Source organism: Stegodyphus dumicola, chromosome 8 (genome assembly GCF_044657685.1).
Source record: "Stegodyphus dumicola isolate Sdum_Otavi_A_Nest chromosome 8, ASM4465768v1".
Taxonomy (NCBI): domain Eukaryota; kingdom Metazoa; phylum Arthropoda; class Arachnida; order Araneae; family Eresidae; genus Stegodyphus; species Stegodyphus dumicola.
The window spans coordinates 124,864,683-124,882,813 of NC_140775.1; the positions used below are offsets into that span (position 1 = coordinate 124,864,683).

General features: G+C 31.3%; 1 protein-coding gene across 1 annotated transcript in view; it reads left to right on the forward strand.

Moving 5' to 3' along the window:
- Nucleotides 1-17,464, forward strand: part of LOC118202009 (proteasomal ubiquitin receptor ADRM1-like) — a 42,847-nt gene extending 25,383 nt beyond the window's left edge. The window contains exons 6-8 of the mRNA XM_035374167.2: nt 9,319-9,482; nt 12,265-12,367; nt 17,279-17,464. Of these exons, the coding sequence (XP_035230058.1) occupies nt 9,319-9,482; nt 12,265-12,367; nt 17,279-17,382 (371 nt within the window). The 3' untranslated portion in view covers nt 17,383-17,464. The remainder of the gene's footprint in view (nt 1-9,318; nt 9,483-12,264; nt 12,368-17,278) is intronic.
- The last annotated feature ends 667 nt before the right edge of the window (nt 17,465-18,131 follow it).

Here is an 18,131-nt window from a genome sequence, read left to right on the forward strand (position 1 = left end):
TTCATTGTTTATTTCAAGAATGAAAGAGAATTACACATTAATTTAATTATGATTAGATAAGGTTTTTTGTTGTTTTCTCTAACTTTGAAAAATTTACAGAACTGATATTCTTTATGTAGTAAATTGCAAATTTAGTTAAAGGGTGAAAACATTTTTATTGGCCCCTCTCAACCATAATTGCAGTTTGAAGAAAATTTAATGATTATATTTATTTTTATGAACAATAATATTAATTTTATATGTAATGTCATTCTAAAGTAGTGCCCAAACAATTTAATATATTTTTAATATGCAGTTAAATTGTCCACATTTAAGGATTTTTGTGGTGTTCTATCTAATCAATAAAATGTACACACACCGAAGAGCCCTTACGTTATGACCATCTCTCACGTAGAGCATTGAGCTTGTTCAGAGACAAAACCATAGCATACACATTGCTAATGATAAAGTATATAAAATGCCCATGTGCTGTTTTTCCATTTGTGTAAAGTTTCTTAATGACTTAAGCAATGTCTGAGAAGAGAAACAGAAGTTCAAAAATTCAGTTCCAAGAATATTATGTAATTGTTTGTATAAGAAAGGAAAGGGCTAATCTTTGGAATATGATAACAAGTAGTTTGGCGACATTTTGGTAAGGCGATAAAGGTTACTAGCTAGGACTTTAGCAGTTTACATGGATAAAGTCAAGAGTGTGCGCAATGCCATTTTTGTGCAATTCTGGGATTTTTTTTAAAGTGAAAATAGGTCGACGTGTACATGGATACCGTGTATGTGCAATTCTTAAAACGTGACAAGCAGTGGGTGATTCTGCACTTTCTCCCAATTTTGCACCTAATCTTCGTCATGATTAAGCACTTTTGTTCCATAAAAGTTCTAGCATAAGCGTAATTCGGCTTGCAGATTGTTGAAAAAAAAATGTTGAGTTAAAAGAAAAAAAAAAAGCCTTTACTTCTTGGGGGGGGGGGAAATGTTGAGTTAAAAAAAAACTAGCAGGTTGCTGTAGCAGGGTTGGTCGCCAAAAAATCGCCAATTTACTGTAATCCGAAGATTAACCAAGGAAAGAGATGAAACCTGACTATAATAGCTTAATTCAATTTCATTATGCATTCAGGTACTGTATTGTTTAACATACTACAAATGCATGTCAAGTCTAATGCTACATTGATTCACATTATGCTATATTTTTGCCAAGCCATGCTGTCAGGGTGATGCATTAATGTTTTTGTAAATTTTCAAACCAATAGTCACAAGGTTCAGCTGATTTGAATGAAGAACCATACATGACAAGCAAAAAATACGATTGCTCTGTCTTCTGTAAATGTTCTTAAAAAAAATTTTTTTTAAAACCTTCTGTAAGGTTTGATTGAAAAATGGAAGCACTTAGTGCATAGTGATTTAATATGCACACAGGCACTATTGTAGATGTCGCAACACATAATTACATCATGTCGTATAACATTTCTAGGAAGCACAAGAAAAGATCGCTAAGACTGATTCTTTAATAAGCAAAGGCCTGTGAAGTTATAAAAGATTTCTGCATTTATGTCCATTCAAGGATAACCCGAAATGTATTTTATGTGCAGTGTAATGCTGTAAAGCATGCCCTTCTACTAAACAGCAGTAACAACTTCATTCACTTCGTATATGAACCATTGATTTGTGATCCTAATTAAGGAGAGTTAGTGAATGTTATTTGTCTGCATTTTCAAGGATGTGGCATTTCTGTTTTTTACGTAGTGCAATTTCAAATAGTAATAAATATTAAATTAAACAGTCTTGAATGAAGGAGAAAATATTGGCCCATATTTTAACCCTTCCGTCATCTGGCAAATGTATGATACTGATTTTTGTGTATTTTGCTAATTAGAACTGTTCCAGGTAGTGAGTGTTGCTGCAAGCAGCAGAGTTTCATTATGTATTGGTTGCTACAACATAAAATTATATGTTGTAATTATTATTGCATAAGGCATTAAGCATTATTTCTGTTATTATAACCAACTTATATGTAAACATCTGAATTCTGTTCTTTTTAATGTGTGTAAAATTCTATTTTGTTCAATAATTTTCTTAATAATTGTATTAATCTGCTTCCCCCCCCCCAAAGAAGGAAATCTTTTTTTATTTATTTTTTTAAGTGCACCCAACTCTTTTTTTTTTTTTTTTTTTTTTTTTTTACGCAACAGATACGTTCCTTAGAAAATCATGTGAAAAAATACATGCAACAACTGGTTAATTTGGAGATATATTCCACAACTGTAAAAAACCATGCAAGATGAAAACACGCTAAATAGTTTCCAAAAAAAAGTGTGAAAAAGTTATAATGAAATCCATATTACATATTTATACAACAAAAACAATTCATTTTTGTGACCAAAAAAAATTAAATTATTGTAAAAAATGTTGGTGAAAATTCAGTCCATAAGTACATATAAAAATGTAAATTGAAATAAGGAATAAAAATCAATTCCGCAACTATTCATTGCTACTTGACAACAAGCGTGCATGTTTATTACAAGCTGGATCAAAAATGCTATCATCTATAGATAGATCAGAAATGTCTTGCACAGCTGTTGGGTTTTATTCAAATGAAGAGCTTCGTTCATTATTAACGACTTCTGTTGGTTTTGTTGTTACAAAGTGTGTTATTAGCGACTTTTTTGTTTTTGTTTGTTTGTTTCTTAGTTGCTTATATATTTCTTGATATCCAGCTACACAAAACTTAAGATGACATTGGAATTTTAATGCACACTCTGTGTCACAAGTGAGAATGACAGTCCTGGCATAAGTAAGAAAATGTTGTTTTATACTTGTAGCAAATTTCAAGCCCTCGCGAATAAAATCAGCCGTTAATAGTTGAACTTGACTTCATCATTATTGACTTTTATATTATTATAAACTTTCATAAATTTGATCAAATCGTCCCCATCCAAAGGCCTTTCTTGCATCAATTCTTCAATGTCAGCTGTTTGCATGTTGTTAACACATTAGAGGCGGGGGATCTTGAAAGTATGATAGGAAACGTGGCGACCGCTTCCCATCGTTTTTCATCCTAGAGCGGTAATAAAAAATTTAGACTTAAAAAAGTTTATTTAAATTCTTAAAACTACAAGAAATATTAAAAAAGAACTAAACACAAATTACAAAAAATGTTTTAAAGTACATATAGATAAAAATAAAGTTTTAAAGAAGAATCTATGATTGTGATAATGTTGATAGCATTCGCCACGGTGAAGAGGTGCATTGCAAAACTCGCATTTGAAGCAAGTCAACTTTCTTTTTTTATGTGCCACACAAACTACGCAGTTTCGTTGGGCATATAACTTTTTGCCTTTATTTTCTATCCGAATTAATTTGTGCTTTTTGATGTCTAGCGAAAGACGTCCAGGCGGATCAATTTTATATCGTGGAGTCCGTGGTGCCGAGTTCGATGTACCAGGTTGTGGCTCTTCAATGTCCATCAAATTGTCTGCATATACGAGGGCTATCCAGAAAGTAGATTACGTTTTGGAATAAAAAAATAAACAAAGTATAGGAAACAAATTTTATTATATACAGATGAAAGCCACACTCAAATACTACTTTTCTACATAGTCACCATACAAATTAAGGCATTTATCGTAGCGATGTACGAGCTTGGAAATTCCTTCGTCGAAAAATTCGGCCGCCTGCGCCTTCAACCACTTCGTTACCTCTTCTTGCCTTCCATCCTGCACAAAACTTGTGGTAACCAAGCTTTTCGCTGATGATTTCGTGCAACAAACTTCGCGAAATTTGTGGAAAACTCAAAGAAAGTTCCGTTATTGTGAAATTTCGATTTTCACGGACTTTAGCATCGACTTTTTCGAGAAGTTCGGCGGTCACTATGCTGGGTCTCCCACTTCGATCTTCGTCGTGAACATTGGTTCGGCCATTTTGAAATCTTATGACCCACTGACGCACTCCACCTTCAGTGATAATGTTGTCCCCATACACTTCACGAAGCTGCCGATAGATTTCTATCGGTTTACAGTTTTTTGCAGTCAGAAACCTTATTACTGAGCGCACCTCGCAGCTCGCGGGATTTTCAATTAACGCAGACATTTCAAACCGTCACAGTATCTGAACGGAGCACAGCACGAACCTCTCACTAGCACGGCTAGATGCAGACTGAGCTGCGCAACGCTCTGACCCCAAGATGGCCGCGCTAGCCCCGCCCCTAGCGGACACAGACGGAAACGTAATCTACTTCCTGGATGGCCCTCGTATATCTTTATTTTCACGTGAAACCATATTGAAGAATTTCAGAACATACTGTAAGTAAAATTTGAACAATCGAACAGCTTCAAACCACAAAATATACTAAATACAAATGGAAAGTGACGCATGGATTGCGCAATGTGTTTTAGCAATCCATGCGCTAGCTACAGTCGAGATAAATGGTAGTACTACGACTCCCGCCTTTAAGCTACAGTCGAGATAAATTGTAGTACTACGACTCCTGCCTTTTAATGTGTTAAAACCTTTGCCACCAGTTGCATTTGAGAGTTATAATTTCAGAATACATGGGGGATTTTTGTGCTACGAAACTTCTACTGATGACACATGCTGGTAATCCCCCCCCAATAAACATTTAAGATCGATTGCTGTAACAGGGTTCGTACGGTCCTTAATACGGTCCTTAAGAGTCCTTAAAAGTCCTTAAGTTTTTTGGATTTGATTTTTGGTCCTTAAAAGTCCTTAATTTTGGCCAAAACCGGCAGAAGGTCCTTAATTTTAATCCTGTGAAATTTCTGTCTGTTTTTACGACTGTCATTTTGAGTGTGAATTAGCAGTTCAGAGGTATATTTTTGACGATTCACTAATATATATGGTTATTTGAATGGGTTATGATTTTCTATTTCTAATATAAATGGTGGGATACTCGAGTTTCTGAGCAAGAAGTATTTCGAGAAGTATTGAAACAAGTATTTCGAAATTATTTCACTTTTTCTACTGAAGAGCTCTTAAACAACTTTTCGCTTTTGGGGATGTGAATTCTTTTTTTGAACGGCTCTAAATTTGGCGACTTATCAACATTTTGGTGATTTTTAAGATCAGTTTCTATAGAAAATTTTAGTTTCCATGATTTGGGAATTTTTTGACGATTTTTTTTATACATTCTAACATTGATAAATATCATTAAAATAATGGTAATATATTGAAATTATATTTAAAAAATAACATATTAATTAAAAAATATCTTCTTTTTAATTTTTTCATGATAAGAGTTTTCTCAGAGTGTTCAGAATTCTCAGAATATGCATAAGTTTTCTCTATAAAATTAATTTCACGCTTTTTCCATCTGATTTTTTTAAAAAGTATTTCGGCTGTTTGCTGTTACAAAATCGGTAGGCATAATTTTTCTTCCGGACATTAGACATTGCAACTTGGAAAGTTTAGAAGGATTTGAAAGCAAGATTTATAGACCCACCATTCCAGAAGATTTTAGAAAATTGTGACAAAATGAAAAATGTCTCTATGGTTTTAACACATAATGGATGTATTTTGCAGAAAGTTTGCAATGAATTTCTTATTTTTTGGAGAACATCTGGAAGAACAATGAAAACATAATATTTGAATGCTTTACTTCTGATACTAGAATCTTTTTCTTAACATGCTTTTCTTCCCTTTATTTTCTCTACTTTTCACTAGACACACAAGTAGGAAAAATATTAAAAATGCTTCTAATCTTATGACATGGACAGGCATTATAAAAAGGAATTTTTTATTAATAAAGAAATTGAAAACTGGCAGTTTAAAAGATTCATCTAATATGACTTAATGCATCATACACAGGTATGACGCTAGGCATTTTCCCACCTGGTGCAATCACGTGGAATATTAAACTTATCTCTGTAGATCCTAAATTTTGCTGACTAGTGCCTTTCTAAATTCTGCTTCCAATGCCTGCTCTAAATTCTAAAAGTTTTTCCATTTCTACATTTTGTTGCTCAGTGTGTCACTAAATTCTAAAAATTCTGCCACATTAGCTCTGTAACCGGCCCTTTCCACATATAGTATTTCCTATTTCTCCTGAATGTTCATATTACTAAAGAAATAAAATTAGCAGCTTTTTCTATGCATTCTAAATGCATTTAATTTTTTTTTAATAACAGAAATCTTTAATTAAATCCAAAAATTCTAAAATGAAAAGGAAGCGTGTTGAAGAAAGAAACTGAGAACATACAGAGAAAGAAAATTGTTCTTCAAATATATATACAGGTATTATTATGTAAATTACCCAGTTGTTTATAATTTCAGCCTTTACTATAATTTCCCATTTCTCTTTCCTCCCCAGAATGTAAATCGCTTAGGAAGTTTTTAAACTGAGGTTTTTGGCGTGTAAGACAGAATGTGTTTTTGATCTCCACTTGCTCGTTGCATTAGTTCCTGCCAGCTCTGATAATTTGCAACTTTTTGTCTTTGCATTATCGCTGCTGACATTTGAATTTGTTATGACAATAGAGTTACTGAGCCAGCTTAAATTAAAATTAAATTGTATAGTCTTTGACCACTAGTTCACATTTTTTTGTTTGAATTTGATTGTTCTTGTTTAATTACATCACCATAAATTGCATTTGAATTGGTTAGCATAAGAGCATGCCTTTAAGTTCTTTTTAAATAAGAGGCTTATTTAAACATTTGTCTGACTTTGTAGTTACTTTGAGACATAGCGATAACTTGCTTCACGTCTGTCAGGAGTTTTTGGACTATTTAACTTTTACCAGATCAATTAAACCCTCATAGGTACATTGTGGAGAGGTTGACAACTTAGGAGATAAAGTACGCAGAAACTAGTCAGAACATTGGTTTGTCTATTCAATCAGATTTTTAATTGTTAGGAAACATGTTTAAAGAGAAGAAAATTGGTATAAATTAAGCCAAAATGTCTGGGAAGGCTTCAAATTAAAAAGATTCATAAATATTTTGTTGAGTGTTGTTGCTACCAAACATAAATGTTTTGTAGCTACAAAGAGCATTAAAAGCTACAAAGCTACAAAACATAAATGTTTTAATATGTAATTATCCTAATATCATTTAAGAATCAATGACATAAATTGCATTTATTTTAAAGTGTGAAATTTTATTAGATTGTGATTTTAATAGGGACTTTTAACAATATTGTTAAAAAATAAGTAACATTTAATAGTAATCATGTAAATCCATACTGACTAAGGTTTTCTAACTACCTAATTTAATTTATAACTAACTGCTTACTCTTAAAAATTATCTCTGCATAATGAAGTGAGTTATTGCCTTTCATTATTCCTTAGCGTGGCACAAGGTTTAAACACAAAAATGTAAAAATTCATGTAAAACTTATTCTTAGTATCTAGTGAGACGTAAAATAATACTAAGCAACTTAGTGTCACCTCTGGTGCTTTAGTGGCTTATTGGAGCCTTAAAGTATATTAACTTGGTTACAACCCCTGGAACTCTACACGGAGCTACGACACTAACCGCAACAGACAGAGCCCAACTAACTTTCAAAACTAGCTAACCGTGCCCACATCAGGCCTCTCTTTTGTTCTGATCAGCAGGTCTCTCTCTACATAAGGAGCAGCGGTGACAACAGCCAGTCTTTTGTTATAAATTATTCTGATTATGATTTTACTTCTCATTTTAAACTATGACGCTTGACATAAAATCTACCTGCTATTTACCAAACCTCTAGATTGAGCAAGTAATGAGACATAAAAAAAATCAACATGAAACTAACTATTAGTAAAATGTAAATAAAATGTTACTTATGTTCTTTCAAATATACTGAACTATTGTAAGTCTAAAATATTTAATGCTGTTTGATAAATTTCATAAAGTATATTTTATGCTCAAACTAATTAATAATTATGTTAATTAAGTTATGTTTAATTGTAATGCATCCCACTTATGGATCTATATTGTTTTTTGCGTGGTATTACAAAAGTGAAGTTCAGGCACAAATAATATTTTAAGTGAATTTATTAATTTGCTATTTGCTCATAGGTCCTTAATTTTTTCAGTAATGGTCCTTAAAAGTACTTAATTTCCATGTGCAGAAATGTGTACGAACCCTGTGTAACTGTTTGGTGGCAAAAGAAGCATGTGTAATACAAACCATAATCATAAGCTTTCTCCATGTTTCCACAACAGTCAAATTTCTTTCTTTCACTGAATCTGAAATACATTTAAATGTTTGCTTTATGTATTATATTTCAAATGTTGCTATAATACCCTGATTGAGTAGCTGAATCAACAAGGTGGTATTAAGCAACAAAAACAGCATTTAAATATTTGAATGATCCAGCATTGGGTGATTGGGTGCATTATCAAAGAGCAAAAGTATTTTGAATTCCAAACCTTTTTTTTACATATGTTTATGGACCTCAGGAACAAAGCAGTTGTTGAACCATTATGTAAACAGATCAGCCATCATCTGTGCCTTTTTATTTGCTACCAAATGAACCATTCTCAAATGAAATTCTCATTTTTCCTAATTGTTCTTTTAATCACTTCATTAAAAGCAAAAGGTTTGCTAACAGATGGGGGACCTTCACCACTCTTTAGACAGTCTAAGATTTTTATTTTAGATTCTAACAAAATTGCTTGTCTCTTCACAATACTTTGTTGTTTAGTCATTTTTTTAATAAGAGTAATCTTTTATAAAATGAAAATTTAACACAATATTAACTTTTTAGTAATAAAAAATCACGACCAATACAAATTATACTGGAAATTTCACCATCGAATCCCCCCTCAAAACTAATTTGACCATCAACTTTTAGAACTTTATTGGAATTATTTATTGTATCCTACAAACTGAACACTTTAACACTAAGTTAAAAATTCTGTGTTCAAGTTGAAGTACAGTGAGATTAAAAAAAAAAAAAAAAAAAAAAAAAAAAAAAAAAAAAAAATGATAATAAAATTCAGGTATTCCCCTTAACCACTGGAATACAAAGTAAACAAGTCAAAGAACTTTGAAATAGGCCAAGTCATTAAACACATGTGTGGGCATAAACCAATCGAATTCTGATCACACTGTCAAAATTAGAATTTTAAAAAATTGGAAGGGATTTGTGCTAGAACAAAAAATTCATGTAAAAAAGTTTATTTGTTCTTATTGGTGAACCATGTTATTTCAAAATTGTGTAAATAAAGAGTTGGGTGTATCTACATTTTGTTTATATTCAGTTTTATTATTATTTTAAAGTATGTAATTCACTAGTAAACTTAACAGTTGCTGAAAAAATGGAAAAATTGAGTTATTTTGATTATGAGTGATAAATATCTTTATCTCTTAAAAAAATCTATTCACAGTTGATTTGTCTTCAGCTATTACTGCAGAAGCTTTACAGCCACTTTTCAATAATCAAGAGCTGATGGAGAGAGTTCGAAATCTACTTCCTCCATCAACTGAGATTGCTTCACCAGGACCTAGTGACCAGCTGCGTTCTACTGTGCAGTCACCTCAATTTCAACAGGTATTTCAGTATATGAATTAATTATCTAACAAATTTTATATTTTTAAACTATTACCTTTTTTCTTTCTGTTTATATATCTAATTTAATTCACTATATCAGGTATTTCAGCGCATATAACATAAATATTCCAAAGGAAGAACTATGCAGGTATGTATGAAAGAATTGAATACTTGGGAGGGGGGTACACAATCATAGTTCTTCAAACGAGGAAGCAGAAAGTATCATGTTGAATATATTAAATGTTTGCGTATTTTGTAAGTTAAGAAGGGAGAAGATCTTTCACCCACAAAATAGCAAATTACTACTTCAGAATCATTGACTGTGGAATCCAGATTGTATTATGCTGTTTACTTAACTGCAGCATGTAAATTAGAAATAAGAATTAAGCATTAAGAAATAAGAATTAAATTTATGTTTAAAAAATGTAATGTAAGCCTTTTAAATTTATACAAAAAGTCAGCAAGTTTATTGCAGCAATTTATGAATGTTCTATGTTGGCATCCTTAGTCACAGGAGGCCTGCCAACGGTAAAGTCGCTGAATGCCGGTAGTTCGGTCCAAGATTCGAATCCTGCAAATAGGCTGGCTGCATGGGCATTTTTGGAATTTTCCCCATGTGTAACATATATATGAGCCAGTTTTTCTTAGAAACTCCTCCACGAAGACATAGGCAGATAGCCTTTGAGGCTTTGTCATAAGTACATAAACCAAAAAACCGAACCTTGGTTGCAGGACATACATCTATGTAATAATTTTTTAAATTCCTATTCATTTCTTAATTAGGGATTTAAATCAAGAACTTTTGAATGGCCACACTGTAAGTGGCATATTATACTCTATTGTCTATCTGTTTCAACATCTGTGGAAAACTTTTTTGGAGATAATCTTCACATAGGCTTGCTAGTGTGGTGACATACTATCCAACTAAAGATTGAAGTTGTTGCTGTTCTTCTCCAGTTTGGATATCAGGCAAAGATTTGGCATATTATGAATAGAAGCTTCAGTGATATTTATCTTAGGGGGAAAAAAAAAGAAAAAAAAAATCTTACTTTTTGTATTAGACAAGGCACAAAATACATTTACTTTATGAAAATCTCATATGTTCTGTTACTTTGGAATTTTTAGTTCTTAAAAATCCAACATATTGTTTTTTTTTTTTTTTTAATTTTCACACGCAAGTGAAATGGCTTATTAGTAGCTATGAGGCAGTCAACATAGTATTTTTTTCATTAGGACACAAATCAAATCATTTAATTTTGTCAAGTTCAGTTAGATGCTTCAACAAATGAAGTTTGTATGGGTAGTTTTTAGAGGATTTTGCATTTCCTCCCCACTTCCCTCAAAAACTGAAGGCTGTTGAATTTTTTTCTTTGAACTTTGCTGGAAGATACTATAAATATATTCACCTTATTATTTGCAAGTAACGTGAAGTTACACCAATACCTTTGCCTTTTCATTAATGGCCCTCACTTTTGAATTGATTATATCAGTCAAAAAAAGATTGCCTGAAGTTTAATTGAAATTCACATTGAACCATAGTAATGGATTTTATTTTGCTGAATTCTGAAAACAAAATGTGTTTTCCTAAGCAGCATGTATTGTCTGTTGAGCAATGTGCCCTGTATTATTTCTTTACATCACCAAACAAAATGCTGGTGAGAAACTTTACACCTGCTTGTGCATTTCCCTTCCAGCTTTCAGCATAGTTGTTTTTCGTTATGTCTTTTTTGTATTAACATAATTTAAATCTTTTGTAGTAATCTTGTATTAATTTTGAATATTTTATTGATAAGAAGGGTAAACTGGATTGCCAAAGACATCACAAGCTAGAAACCACTCTTTTAATATTCTCTTTGTACATTGATTTTATCAACCTAACCATACAAGAAGATTTTAAAATATTTAATATATATTTAATGTTGCAGTTTAAGATATACATTAGAGACTCATCATAATATTCACTCATTATCACTTATTTCATTATAGTGGCCAGCTCATGAAGTCCCCAACATATTAGAGTAAATCCATTTCATTTATAGCTACTACTTACTTGCATTTATCTTTAGGGCATATTCAGTCACTATTAAAAATACCAATTATATTTCTTAATCTTGTTTTAAATTTTTTCTGTGTATGGTATTTCTTAGGTGTGATATTTATATAATTAAATGGCAGTTTTTTGCATGTGTGAATTTTAAAAAAAGTTATGAGACTGCATTAACCTGCTATGAAAGTAGTTCTGTTTGCTACATGGTATCTGAAGAATTAGATTTTATTTCTGACAAAATGTTGTGGTCAGATTTATTGCCATAACATTATTACTATTATGGCAATAATAGTAATAATGTTATGAGAATAAATCTGATTATTTATTATTACTATTATTATTTAACTTCTTTTCTTTTTGAATCATTTTATAATGATGAACTCAAGTTGTCTTGAAAAACATATTATTCTTTTTCATTTCTGTATTTGGTTTTTTAGCTCTTCAAAAGGATGTATTCACAATCTATGAAACAATAATTGTTTTCTTTGAATTTCTTTTTTATGGTGAATTTTAGATATTTTGATCATGGTATATGTTATAGTTTACTTATTAAAATGCAAAGAATTTAGAGGATCTTCTTCAGAAATAAAATACAAAGTTCGCATTTCAAAGAACATGGCAACCTGGGCAAAAAAAAAATTTTGTTGTTTAAATGTTACAGTTTTTAATTCTAAATTTCCCATTTAAATTTTTATTTTTCTGAGATTTATAGCAATGATCCTTGTATTTATATAGGCCCTAGGAATGTTTAGTGCTGCTCTGCAGTCAGGTCAGCTTGGTCCTTTGATGCAACAGTTTGGAATGTCAGAAGATGTTGTTACTGCTGCCAATTCTGGTGGTAAGTTTTATACCATGAGAAAAAATTGTGTTCCTGTTGTTAAATCTTATTCATGTCAAGTTACTTTTAAATTATGAAGTTTTATTTAATTATTGAATATCTTAATATATGTTTTTAAATATATATATATATATATATTATACATCCTGTTGGCTCAAACAACGCAATCTGTAAAGACAGCTGTACAGTTTTTATAAAAAAAAAATGGTGGGCACTTGCCTATAACGGCATTGGCCACTACTAAGGCCAGAAGTGATGACTATTGGATTGATGTGGATGCACCTAATAGGCAGCCACCATTACCTCCTATGAAGGGACAGATAATTGTACATCCATGTCTTCTCCGGGATTCGAACCCTGGCCCTTTGGTATTGCAGTCAGGCTTTCCCTAACCACTATACCTTCTGGGCGGCCTTGTACAGTTTTTATAAAATGTTTTGTGAGGAAAAGAAGGCATGTGCATGTCAGATGGCTTTACATGTATTAATTTGATGTACTAAAGTGCTTCTGCTTGAATAATGTTTAAATGATCTAAATACCACGCTTTGAAATATAAATTTTCAAATCGCTGAAATTGTTAAATTTGTACAAAATATGAAATCAGTCTTTAAAAAAATTAAATATTCCACTTTCAAGATGTCCACATTTGAATGAAAGACTGCGTGTATTAAAAATTCAGTGGGTCTAGGTGCCATCATTTTTCCATAATGGGAGGAATATAATATATATGCAGATTCTTCGTTATTTAATGTTTTTTAAATAATACATTGCAGTAACATTTGGTGGCAGCAAATTGAAAAGCAATTCAGGCACGAAAATGATATGGACAAGAAACGTGTTTCGAGACTAATGGCACTTATATGCTGATTATGAAGTAAATTATCTCGACAGTGTGATTTTTGAAAGCATTGTTCATTGTAAGGACATTGTACAGGTTATATCTAAAAATCTGAAAGACTGAAGTAAGTGTTAAGAAAAATAGATAAAGGAAATAAAAATTTGATATTCTTCAAAGTAATCACCTCCAGCATATACACACTTTATTGTGTGACTGTGAAGGTTCTTAAAAAAGATTTCATAGTCATTTGAAGATACGGTTTGAAATTCTGCTTTCCCACTTTGTTGAATGTTCTCTACATTAGAAAATTAATGCACTTTCATAGCATATTTCAGTTTCAGGACAAAAAATTGTCTGATGATGCCAAATGAACACAATAGAGAGGGTTGTTCACTTCTACGATTTGCTAATTGGTCAAAAACTGCTTCACATTAACAGTAGTGTGTGATCTTGTAAGAGAAACCAGGAACCCTTCTTCCAAAATTGGGTTGTAACAAGATGTACTCTTTTTACCAATTTGTCCAAAATGCTGTATAGTATTCTTTTCATAGTATGACATGGAGAAACAAACTTGTGGTATATTAATCCATGACAGTCAAAGAAAGCATTTAGCATTACTTTGACTCCAGACTCTCTGTAAACTGGAATTTGTGCTGTCTTGAATAGCTTGGTAGTCACCATTCTGTGTTGCTTTTTTTTTTTTTTTTTTTTTTTTTTCATTCATTTTGAATCATATTGATAACACTAGCTTTCATTGCTAGTTGCAGTTGAAAGCGAAGAAAGAAGAATCACTATCTGCACCCTCGATTAAATACTTGCAAGCTTCAATTCTGCATTGCCTTTGCTCAGTCATCAGAATTAGTGGCACACAAATCTTGTTTCAGAATTGCATAAACTTTACACATATTCATGTTTAGCTCATTTGCAGGTATCGTTTCATTCAGTGAGCCATAGCTGCTAAAACTTGAATGTTTTCAGTTATTTCCAGCATTCATATACAAAGAGTGGTCGACATGTAGGTCATCTACTCTTTTTCTTCTGTTATAAAACTAATAATACCACATCCCTCAAAAGTGCAAGAAAGAACATTGCAGTATTTCTCTGTAGGCATTTTTAAACATTTTAAGATTTTCACTCACATTGTTTCTGAGTTTAAAACCTGTTTACATCTTTTTGCTCTATAGATTGATTCCTAACGTGCACTCAGTCCTGGAATTTTCTAGATATAATGAATATATAGGTCAATGTATGTGCATGTATACAATAGAGCCCCTGCATCCATATGTAATGTGTTCCAAGATAATCCTGAACATTACATTAAATTGAATAGTGATGCAGCATACATATATACTTAGTTAAATTTAATGGATAAATTGTGCCAGTAAGATACTGCAGATATTAAATGAAATAGTAACAAATTTTCTGTACGTTAAAATTACTGCCAAATACGGCAATACGATATATTGAATACATAAGTATCTTCTCTCTTGTGCCTATAAAAGTAAGAGATTCTAACACCTTAATATTCAAAAGGTGAATGGTAAATGAAAAAATATAGTATTGTACAACATAACATACTGTTTCAAAGGATATAGACTAGTTTTAATATAAGTAAAACCAAGCAAAATTTAGGACGTATCTATTTCGTTAGTGGTTTCTAAGCACTTGTAATACCATTACTCATACATTTTTTAGCTTAAAGGCCTCATTCAATTGAAACAGCGATCGTTGTATCCAGCATTAGCGATCACTTTTGAAAACGAGTGATTTTTCGTATTCATTTGAAGCACTTCCCTATCAGTCGAACTTGTAGGGGTTGCCAGAGGTTACTCGATGCGCGATGCTGTTTGTCACGTGGTCGGAAGTTGTGTTTGTTTTGAAATAACCAATGAAGGAGCTACCAGATGTGCAGGTTGACTCCTCGTAACCGTTCTTTAGGGTTGCAGTTCACGTTTGGTGTGCCATCTTTGGCTTTTCAGCGCTATTGTTCCAAAGTTTTATCTATGAGAATTCTTCAAAGGTATTATTTTATTTTAATTCCTTTATGAAAACAGCTAACCTGAAAGACACATTCCATTCACATAAATCATATACATGTGAAAAATATAGCTCAAGTAAGTTTTACGTGCATACTGAAAAAAAAGTGATTTAAAAGACCTTTTAAAGCAAAAGAAAAGAAAAATGTACCTAGTTCTATTAACAACTCAAAAAATACGATGTAATATATTCTAAAAGGAAAATTATATAATACACAATGATGTAGATTACATATATTTAATAAATACATAAAACTCTATAATGACTCTAATGTTCATAACTATATAATAAACACCAACACATATCACATCATGGTACATAACACTGCTATGAAAGGAAGAATTTTTAATTAGAAACATACCTTTTATATTTATTTGATAACATAGACGAATAAAACATAAAGATGACAAGAAGTTATGAAAACACGTTATGCAACTTAAAAAACAGTAAGAAGCCTTTTAAGTTATTGCAATATTATAGGCACTGATTAGGAAGTAAATATCATTTTTTCATTCTTTTACAAAATTATCTAATTATATATTTCAGTTAATGTTAATGATTGCGTTGTTCCTTAAACTTCGAATTGGATCCCGCTTATTATTTTTTGCAGACTGTAAGAGCAATTTTATAAAAGTAAACTTGAAACTTTCGATTGTGTCAAATAGAATTTCCGATGCTGGAACTTCCAAAGGATCTACGAAACGAAAGTATGTTTCGATGTCCAACAAACAAAAAGTGGGATTGCTGCAAAAAATGGATAAAGACATGAAGAATGTGACAGAGAGGTTAGTGAAAATGAAAAAATTTCGATTGACAAGTTAGTCAGTATTCTCGGCACAGCAATTAACGGGACTTGAACAGCAGGACTTTGTAACTGAACAAGATATTATGTCTGTTTATAGAATTAAAGAGAAAGTATTATCACATAAAACGAAGCAACTTAAACAACTTACATTGAAAGAAATGTTTAATAAAGTAAACAAATAAATATTAAGCTTTTTTTTTTTTTTTTTTTTTTTTTTTTTTTTGTAAATTTTGATACCCTTTAGATCATAATTATACTTTATTTCATAAATTACGGTTTCATATTTTTAATTTTAGAATTTCTGCATGCCATCTTACGAGATTTAAACTGATGATCTATAATCCGGAATCGCCGAAGTCTCGACAAGTCCGGATTAATGACTTTTGACTGTACGATATATTTATGTTACTTTAAGGGAAACATTATATAATGCATAATTTCAATCATATTATCCAATGTTTACATTTTTTTTTACATTGGAGGCCAACTGACAGATTTGGCAACGATATAATAAGGTCAAAAAATAACATACGATTTTGAAGCAAAAGTGGAAATAAATGTAGAGAGTATGGATGCTGAGATAAAGAATAAGTCCAATTACTAATTTCTGACCCTTGATTGTTGAAGTTCCTATTTCCATCCACTTTTTAGGGGAGTTTTCGTAACTTGGAAAACTCAAGAATCCACATAAGTTCTTGAATAATCATTTCAAAACATACATGCAGGTACATGGGAAGATAGTTTTGGACATATTTCAATTACTGTATTTCAGCCACATATGAATTATAGTCACTTATTTTGAATCCTAAAATTAGAAACCGTATTAAGTATATTTATTATGTGTTTTGAACAACTCTATAGATAGCATTTATTTATAAATATCTGCATTTACCATAATTCTGTAAACTTAAATTGTTTTGCATATCTTATCCCATGTAATATTCTTAACAGAAAGCATTCATTTGTTTCCAGTATTTTTATACCTTAGTGCAGAACAATTTTTAATTGATATAATTCATGAATGAAAATCATTTATTAGGCAAACATTTCATAGTTGTATGTAGTATGATGAAGATTATTTGTTTACAACTGCTGTAATTTCTGCATTTTGATTAAACTTAGTTTATTGGTAGTTTTAAAGATATGTTTATATATATATAAAGTGAAGATAATTTTTCTTTGTGTTCATTCCATTGTTTTTGTAATGTTTTATATTTTGTATTATATTTAGATATGGATGCCTTTGTTCGAGCTTTACAGAGCTCAAAAGAGTCTTCTGAAAGCAGTAAAGATAAAAAGGATCAGGATAAAGATGAAGATATGGCTTTAGATTAAGATTTGTGTATTTTATTTATTTGATAATAACTAGTTGTATTATCTATCATTCATGAGGGAATAAAATAAGTTTGAATATCAATTTGGCTTCTTTCTTTAATATGAACAAAAATAGTATGCTGAGCAGTTCAAATTGCACCTCTAATCAATCACTAACTTTTAGATAACCCACTGTTTTAAATCTTTATAAAGCCAGTGACACATAATTATTAATATTTCTGTGCATCGGGTTTGTTGTTTACCTTTTTTATATATTTGCAAATTATATGCAACATATTATGTACATTTTGATATTTCTATTGTTTAACATTGCTCATGTCCATCTTAATCCCTCATACACTTGTCTTTCTTACACATGGGTATAGCTTTAGAGTAACCTAAGATATTGCTTGCTCATCAGGTTTCAGCTATTGTTTGTTCTGCTTCATATTGGCATTAAAAACACTTTTTTTTCATTGTCAGTAATACAGTAAAAAGAAAATCCTTGTTTGTGTCCTTTAGAGACCTTGTTTCAAGTGAGTAGATTGCATAGAATAGTGGAGTACTGGAATTTTGTCGTGAACTATTCGTTTGATCGTTGTTGCACCTGACAAATCTTTCAAAATCTGCAGAATTTGTGAAACTGAATTTTTCTTTCTGAAAATATGAAAATAATTTCTGTGTGGTTATTTCATTTCCACCTTCCATGTACTCAAATGCAGATATCTGGAGCATGTTTACAACCTTATTTAAAACAAAATTTACTTAAT